Source organism: Cebus imitator, unplaced genomic scaffold (assembly GCF_001604975.1).
Source record: "Cebus imitator isolate Cc_AM_T3 unplaced genomic scaffold, Cebus_imitator-1.0 Scaffold749, whole genome shotgun sequence".
Lineage (NCBI taxonomy): Eukaryota > Metazoa > Chordata > Mammalia > Primates > Cebidae > Cebus > Cebus imitator.
In genome coordinates, this window is record NW_016108064.1 from 1,161,489 (window position 1) to 1,170,432 (window position 8,944).

The window sequence follows — 8,944 nt, forward strand, 5'->3', positions numbered from 1 at the left end:
TTTTAGTAGAGACGGGGTTTCACCATGTTGACCAGGATGGTCTCGATCTCTTGACCTCGTGATCCACCCGCCTCGGCCTCCCAAAGTGCTGGGATTACAGGCTTGAGCCACCGCGCCCGGCGAAACTGATTTCTAAAAGTTTGATTTTCCTTTCCATCTGAGATAATAATTACTTCCTAATAAAGAGCTGAGTACTATTACTGTGTCCATTGCAATATTAATATACCAGTTCCAAAAACTGAGGGTTAAAAATAAGGCTTTACTTACCTTAAGCTGTCCAATTTCTTTAAATTTATAAACTTCATATTCCCAGAGTGCTGCATTTTTCCCAAGAATTTTCTGGCATTTGCTGGCAGTAAAAACGTCCCAGGAAGAAAGAAAGTATAAATAAAACAACAAACAGAGACAGAATAAGTGGACATTTTCCCCAGTGGTTTAGAGAAATCTCTTAGAGTTTTGACAAACTTCTCTCTCAAGTACCTCTCAACATAAAGGTACTACTGTTACTCATTTGGTTGTTTATTTAAATTAACAGAACTTATAAAAGTTAATATAAAATGCTTATAAATAAACGTGAACCACTTTCAGAAGACTACAACTAGGGGTTTTCCCAGCTATTTGCCTGTTCTAAGTTTCCCATTTACCCAGATGAGCACTGCTGGTTTTGGGACCTTTCTTGCCTTGAAGAAAACGTATCATACCATCTAAAGTGCCAGATCCTCTCTGAATGGCTTTAAATTATGCACTACAAAATCAGACTTCAGAATATTAGAATCCCATCCTACTATACAACCTGGAGGACTGATTATGCATGAATGAAACCTTACTTGACATATCAAAGAAACACATTTTCTTAAATAACCTCAGGGGACCAGAAGCAGGTTTGAAGTTATTCGTCTGGGGCTGCCATGCAGTCACACAGCGGGGACTGCTTGGTTCCAGTGGGAACCACTCACACAGACTTCCACACTACTATATAACATTTATGTGTTCTGCCCACCACAGACTTCTGCAACCCAGGATCATGGGGTCTGGACACTTCTATTAAATTGGGAAAATTCTCTTTGAATTGTAAGCAGAGGCACTTCGTTCTCGACTATCTTCCAAGGGTGCTTGTAAAGCAAACAGCCCTAGAAATGAGAGGACACAAATAGTGTCTCCCTCCAGAGGAAAGCGAAGGCTTGCTTGCTGCCCAGTACAAAAAAGGTAAAATGCTGCCTTCTGGGGCAAAGGGAAGGCAGGATGACAGGGTTTGGCTGTATCCCCACCCAAATCTCATCTTGAATTGTAATTAGCATTAATCCACATATCATGGGGACCAAGTGGTTTTCATGATAATGAGTTAGTTCTCACAAGATCTGATGGCTCTTTAAGGGGCTTCCCTCTTCATTGAGCTCTCATTCTTCTTGCCTTGTGAAAGACATATTTGCTTCCCTGCCTGCCTTGTGAAAAAAGACACATTTGCTTCCCCTTCTGCCATGATTGTAAGTTTTCTGAGGCCTCCCCAGCCATGCTAAATTGTGAGTCAATTAAACCTCTTTCCTTTACAAAATAACCAGGATCGAGTATGTCTTTATTAGCAGTGTGAGAATGTACTAATACATGGAGTTCTTGCTCACTAGAAAAGATTCAGATATCCTAAGCTCAAGGGTCCTCTCCCGTATCACAGCCCACTGCATGGGCAGGATCTCCATCCCTACCCTCTGTTGCATTGTGGGAATTGGGACTTGGGGATCTGGGCAAATGCTGACACTCTGATGACTACTACTGTTGTGGCAGTATCTTGTCTCAGAGAGTCCTTTAGCTCTCATCCAAGAGTCTCTTGTCTTCTGCCAGCAACTAGGGAAATGACAGGCTAACTTGTTAGACTGTAAAAAGGTGAAATCTGAGACACTTCATGGTTCTTGATCTCTTTTTCATTAAATAATGAGAAAAACAATTCTCCTTTGACAAAAATGAAATAGTTGGAAAAAATATACATTAACTCATTCTGTGCTTGAAATCATTAATATTCAAAAATTACTCTTGTTAGAAAGATGTACAAAAATAAAATGTCAACTGCAAAGAATGGCTTATTTTTATTGTTAGCAATGCTCAATTCTATTTATATTAACAAATAATTGTGAAAATGTCATTATTACCGTGCTGCTATGTCATAATCTCCTCTCTCTACCAGGTGATTTATATATGCCAAGCCAATATCCTAAGGAAAGTAAAATGAAGAAATTAAAATTTAACTGGAACAACTGAAAAGCTGAGTCTCAGTTTCTGGGCAGGGCACAACATTAGGGTCCTATTAGCACTACTGACTATAACCTGTTTATACTCTTAGTTTGCTTTATGTAATCACGCTTGCTTCTTTCTTAAGCATATTCATATTTAAGTATATTTGTATTTCACACATTTTAGAATTCACAGGTCAGGTCATTAAAAAAGTAAATAATGTTAGTATTTTAAAGGTTTCTAATCTGCTCCCTTTAAGAGATTTTTTATAAAGGAAGTCTTCGATATTAGAAACATGCCCAACAATTCCACATTGTCAATGGGTATAAAATTCTGTTTCCTGTGTCTTCATCTGTAGAAAGCAAGCTACCCGCTTCTTCTATCCCAAGCCTAAAGAGATGTTATAAGAAAATGAAATAAAGACTATCATACTAAAGGGAAATAGGAAATATTAAAGTTGATATTAAAGTAAAACTGAGCTCAGAAAAACCTGTGATTCAAACCCGTCAGTTTACAGAAGAAACTGGGCTGAATGCAGGGAAGTGACTGGCTTCAGAGTATTCATGCTTATTCGTTTACTCGCTTATTCTGCCTCAGTTCTGAAAGGATTTGGGGTAGCCAACATCACCAGAGGCATCGGAGGACAGCTCTTGCCTGATCTCCCCATGACTCATCTTCTCATATATTATTTGCACCTAAAAGCATTTTCACCAGAGGCTTAAGCTCGATATATACAACAAAAGTTAGATTTTAATTTCTACTTTATGTATAAAAAGGTGCATGAGAAACATCTTCTTGTATGGCAAAAAATGGCAGGACCACATTTCTTCTAGGCATGTCTGGTATGAAATTATATCATGCTAAGAGAAAAAAAAAGGTCTATGCATAACTAATGTATAGAACATGCCTATTTCAAGAGTGAAGGAAAATATCCATCATTTTTAGTTTATTAAATTGTTACTTTAATAACTACGTCAGAAATCATATTTTAAGTCTACAGGAACACAAGTGAAGAAAGAATATCTAACTTCCTTACTTTCCTGAAAACAGATCAAACATAACAATATACAGGATCTTTCCGTCAAGGTTCAGAGAAAAGAATGTCTCCTTTTCAGAGTCAATCCTTCCAACCTCTCTCCTCATGTCCATGCTTCTCCACTGGGGAACTTAGCCTGCACTCTTCCTCTTCCTTTTCCTTTCACATCAACCCTTTATGTCAACTGTATTTTACCTTTTTCTCAGCATAAGTATGTTTAAGTGTCTCTCTTACACAAAATGCCCAAAAACTACCTGGGAAGCCACAGCCCCCAGCTACAGCCTTTACTCTCTTCCCCTTCACAATTAACCTGATGGTCTATATTCAAAACCCTATACTTTTCACTCCCTATAACATGTTGAGAATAAATAATACATTTACTAAAAATTCACTACTTTCATATTATCACATTCAGTGTACAACTCACCAGCTGGCCTTGTCTTACCCTTCTGACCTGCTTACCTCCATGACATAAGCCTTTAACCTTCTTTACCCTGGAATTCTCTCGTCTCTCAGCTCCCATGAAATGACCTTGCTCTGGCTGTTCCAAATCTACCATGTATGCATCATCCCTTGAATGACAGTGTTCCTGATGGTTCCATTCATGACCCTCTGTTCATGACACTTGCCCTGTATGGGCTGATTCAAACTCGTGTAAAGCCTCTTTGCTGATAATTCTCCCAAATCTATATCTGAGTTAAAATTTCCTTCCCAGGCTCCACTATGATGTTCCATAGATGCCTAAAACTATGTGTTTAAAATAGGACTCATCATTTCTCCCAATCCTGCTTCTCCTTCCACAGGGTATCTCTAACAATCAGTGAACGGCAGCACCAAACCAGAGGCCCAAGCCCAAAGCCTGGGAGTCAGCCTAGATTTTTCACTCTTATTCTCTCTCCCACACAAAGTCAGTCACCATATCCCAACGATTCAAGTTTACTGTATCTTCCATCGACCTTCACGTCTCCAATCCTACTGACTCTGTGCAAGTTTCATCACTTTCCACCCAGTTTAGGAAGCCTCCTGATTGATCTCCATCTCAGCTGGCCCTCTACTTGCCCCATCTCCATCAGAGAATCTTTCTAAAAGTTAAATCTGATGTCCTGAAAGCTTAAATTGTCTTCTAGACGTTCCAAGACAGAACCAAGCTCTTAATTACAAATGCCACTTCAGGATCTGGCCTTTGCTACCTGTGTAGTAAACCCCTCAACTGCCCCACATTATGAAGCAAGCCAAACTGTTTCACATTTCTCCATCTTGACGTATGTTAACTACTCTAAGGGCCGGAATGCATTCTCTTCCATTTCTAAAGAATCCTTGCTTATTCTCTACAATTTTGGCTGGATTAAAAAAAAAAAGATCCTCTGGTTTTCCCTTCTCCTGTTATTCCTAAATTATTTTGCTTCTGTACTCTTGGGGAATTCAGGCTTTCATGTGGAGTTTTACAGAGGAGTTTACAGTAGAGAAAATGTAGGCAGAAAGATTTTGTGCTGAAATCCAAATAGCCATAAAAGACTAAGCTATGAGTTTTCACCTGTAAACAAGGGAACTAGGCTAGATGGTCTCCAAGGACCCTTTAATCAAAATACTACAAAGTCTCCTACTCTCCATACAAAAAAGGCAGCTGTCTTCTAAATCTTTATGACACATATTGATAAAGGAACATTTTCCCTTATGTTTCAATAAAAAAGGGAACTATATGCATATGTTTAAATGTTTAAAACATAAAATTATTTCTTTGAGAAATTACTGGATTTAAAGTAACATGGTAATAACTGGGTTATGAACTAGACATCAATACCTGGACTTTAAATAGTTAATCGATGAAAATTTTTTTTTTCCAGATCCTTCCAGATGGTTACAAACTTAGTGCAACAAATACACAGACTAGTTATTGTTGACGCTGTTTTTAGTTAATTAGTATACAAGCCCATCTACAGAACTTCCCTAATGAAACCAACACAATAACTTTGCAGCTATTAATTTCTTTTTTTAAAAAATGTGATATTGGGCATTATCTATTCAAATTAATCTAAGCCAAAACTCAGTGAAGTAGACAACATCATTCTATCCAAACTGATAGTTCAAACCATCCTAAGTGAGTACCAATGTGATAAGCATAAAATAAATGATTCTGTTAAATCCAAATAGACACCTCTGAAATACTAGCTCTATTTTAATTTCCTTGAACAAAATCAAAAAATAAAACTTCCAACAGTCTAGATCTAAAGCCCTGCTCCCTCCACCCCAACTCCTCCCCCACTTAACAATAAAGCCAGTCAATCTGTTGCAATCTTTTGGTTCCCGAATTTCTTAAGGGGGTACTGGAAAGTTACTAACTTCCTATATATTTTTGGCTTCGGATACTCTAATTTGACTACATAAAAGATTTATTACAAATATATTTTATCTTCTCTATGCAGCAGATGAGTCAATACTTTCAAAGAAATAAAATCAAGGCTACTTCATATTTCTTCTTTTCAAGGAGCCAGTCAATGTGATCATCTTGGTCTCGTTCCTTGGCTACTACAACATCTCTAGGACTCACGATGTAAAAAAGTGACTCCCCTTCAGAGTATTCTATAGGTGAGAAAAGAGAGGAACAACTTGGTGACTCACAGCAGAAAACTTGGCAATGGCTTCAGAAGACCTGGTTAGGTTACCCAACCCCAAAAAGGAACAGAAAATGTGTCTATCTTTGCTGTGTGGTTGGCTCCATTGGAGATCAGAGTAAAGAATGACAGAATGTATTTCAGTGCTTTTAAAAATATTTAAGTGTAAAAATACTTGAAAATAAAAAAGCAAGGAAGGGAAAGGGAGGGACAGGAGGGGAGGAAATAAGGATATAATAAAAAATTGAAAAAAAAAATAAGACGAGTTTAAAATTCTATGTTTAATGCATTAACACTCTGACTTCAGCTGAAAAACAGTGGTGAAAATTCACCATGTCTATTACATATTAGAATTCATCTACTGTATATAAATTTTATCTATGGCCATTTATAGCACTGTTCTATTTTTACAGAACAATTACACCCCACAGTCGGCGATAAATGTTTGCTCCTCATCAAGGTCAAGGCCACCTAAGGCATAAATGACAGACGTCCAAGCCGTAGGGACATAATCTATCATTTCAGCATGTTGTGCACAATGCCAATCTGAGGGTTTCCTGCAGAATTCAATTATAAAACCTGTTCTGAAGGGTTTCTAAGTGTGCAGCAGAGTTTGCTCTGAGCCAAATATCTAGATCGGATACTTTCAGTTGTGAATCACAGTTGCTTTTTGCCAAGTCTAGAATATACTCTTAAATTTTTCAAGGGATTAGGGGTTTCATATAAGAAAGTTCAAACATGTATAGAATATTTCTTCCTTTGGCCACAATGAGAACTGAAAATATTCTCAAAAAATGTTAGTTTTTAAAGCAGTACAGCATTCCTATAAAGCTTAACTATTCTATTTTCATCAATATATTTTACAAGGGTATGGTAGCAGCCAAACACAGATGTCTCTGGTATGACTAAATATTCATGGTTCTCCCTTTATTTCTGAGCAGTGATTAAGTGTATTCCTCTCTCTATTCAACAAATATTCACCAAACACCTAGAATGTGCCAGAAGTCTTTCAGGCTCTGAGCATTCAGTTAAGAAAGACAACTTCCCTCCCATCCCAGAGCAAACCTTCCTGACACATAAAATGGGAATGATATGACAACCATGGAGCCATGCGGCTTGACATTAAATTACGTGTCACATTTAATAGGATAATAGAAAAAATACAAAAATGAAAAAAAAGGACCCCAATCCTCCCCTTGGTCCTGGTCTGAACTCTAGCCTTTCCTTTTGCTACAGGAGCTTATTCAAGTTCTGCAACATCTCTGGGTCCAAATGTCCTTGTTTTCAGCATACGAGGTCTACCCAGATATTCTCTTAAGATTCTTTCGCCGGGCACGGTGGCTCACGCCTGTAATCCCAGCACTTTGGGAGGCCGAGGCGGGTGGATCACCAAGTCAAGAGATCGAGACCATCCTGGTCAACATGGTGAAACCCCGTCTCTACTAAAACTACAAAAAATTAGCTGGGGATGGTTGTGCGTGCCTGTAATCCCAGCTACTCAGGAGGCTGAGGCAGGAGAATTGCCTGAACCCAGGAGGCGGAGGTTGTGGTGAGCCGAGATCGTGCCATTGCACTCCAGCCTGGGTAACAAGGGTGAAACTCTGTCTCAAAAAAATAAAAAAATAAAAAAAAAAAAAAGATTCTTTCAGCACCTTAATTTAAATTCCATTTAGTACAAGTAGGAAGGGGCAAAAAAAACCATTAAAAAAATCATATTAGCCAGACCTTTGATATCTCTTACCTAAATGATAATCTCTACATTCATTCTCCTGAAAGCCTCTGACTGTCAAAGCATCAGAAGAGATCTCTTCACAAGTCTCAGAAAGTGGCTGGATGATGTCCAGTCTAGGCCTGGCACAGTATTCTCTTTCCTGAGAAGAAGGAGGGATGAGAGAAACACTCATTCTAATTACATTTCTATATTATACAAATTAATTCTAGTTAGCCATATGTATTAGCTTCTTCTCACACTGCTATCAAATGTCCACAACTGGGTAATTTATAAAGGAAAGGGGATTCATTGACTCACAGTTCCACATGGCAGGGAAGGCCTCAGGAAACATAATCATGGTGGAAGGGGACGCAAACATGTCCTTTTTCACAAGGTGGCAGAAAAGAGAAGTGCCAAGGAAAGGTAGAAAAGCCCCTTATAAAACCACTCGCTCATGATCACTCACTATTACGAGAACAACAGAGGGTAACTGTCCTATGAATCAATTATTTCCCACCAGGTCCCTCCCACGACACTTGGGGATTATAGGAACTACAATTCATGATGAGATTTGGTTGCAGACACAGCCAAACGATATCGCCATACTTGACTTGATTTTATCATTTCAGCACACGCAAGCCTTTCTAACAGCCGGCTGCAAGCAGCCTTTTAACACTGTTTTGTTTTCTGACATTCTGCAGGGCATAAAGAAGATGGGTACTACTGTGTGATTTCAGCATGCCTGCCACTGCAGCCCATTTAACTCTTCGGGAAGTGGCAGCCCAAGATAGTGACCTTGTACTTAGACAAATTTATTACATCTCTTACACACAAATGTAGGGAATGGCAAAGACAATATCAAATTGTTCCATCATCCCAATCATTGCTACTATAAGTAAATTTATTGGTAATATGGAAGAGCCAAAGATTAAGAGTTATTTCCAAATCCAAACTTACTGAGATGACAAAAATGTTTTATATCTGCACTGCCCAATAGGGTAGACACTAGACACAGGTGGCTACTGAACACATGAAATGTGATTAGTTTGCCTGATAAACTGAATTTTTAATTTTATTAAACTTTTGCTAGTTTAAATTTAAATAGTCACAAATAGCTAGTGACTATAGTTTTAAACAGCACAGCTCTAGATCAAGACAGAGGGGAAAAATGAACTGACATTTACTTGGGAATTGTGACAGTTCAACCAACCTAGCAGATGATTTATACACTCATTAAGTTCTGAAATTAACCCTGCAAAGTTAAGCCTACTGCTCCTAATTAATCTTAATTAACTTTTTGATCCCAAGGAACTGAGGATCAAAAAGTTAACTAAAGTGACAGAAACGGTAAAGCTGGAACAT

The 8,944-nt window shown here is 38.3% G+C and overlaps 1 protein-coding gene across 1 annotated transcript in view; it reads right to left on the bottom strand.

Moving 5' to 3' along the window:
* The window catches only part of LOC108296861 (vacuolar protein sorting-associated protein 41 homolog), a 69,689-nt gene that overhangs the window by 37,132 nt on the left and 23,613 nt on the right, over positions 1–8,944 (bottom strand). Inside the window, exons 6-9 of the mRNA XM_037735198.1 lie at positions 7,613–7,742; positions 5,709–5,839; positions 2,142–2,203; positions 268–349 (exon numbers count right to left, since the gene is read on the bottom strand). Of these exons, the coding sequence (XP_037591126.1) occupies positions 268–349; positions 2,142–2,203; positions 5,709–5,839; positions 7,613–7,742 (405 nt within the window). The remainder of the gene's footprint in view (positions 1–267; positions 350–2,141; positions 2,204–5,708; positions 5,840–7,612; positions 7,743–8,944) is intronic.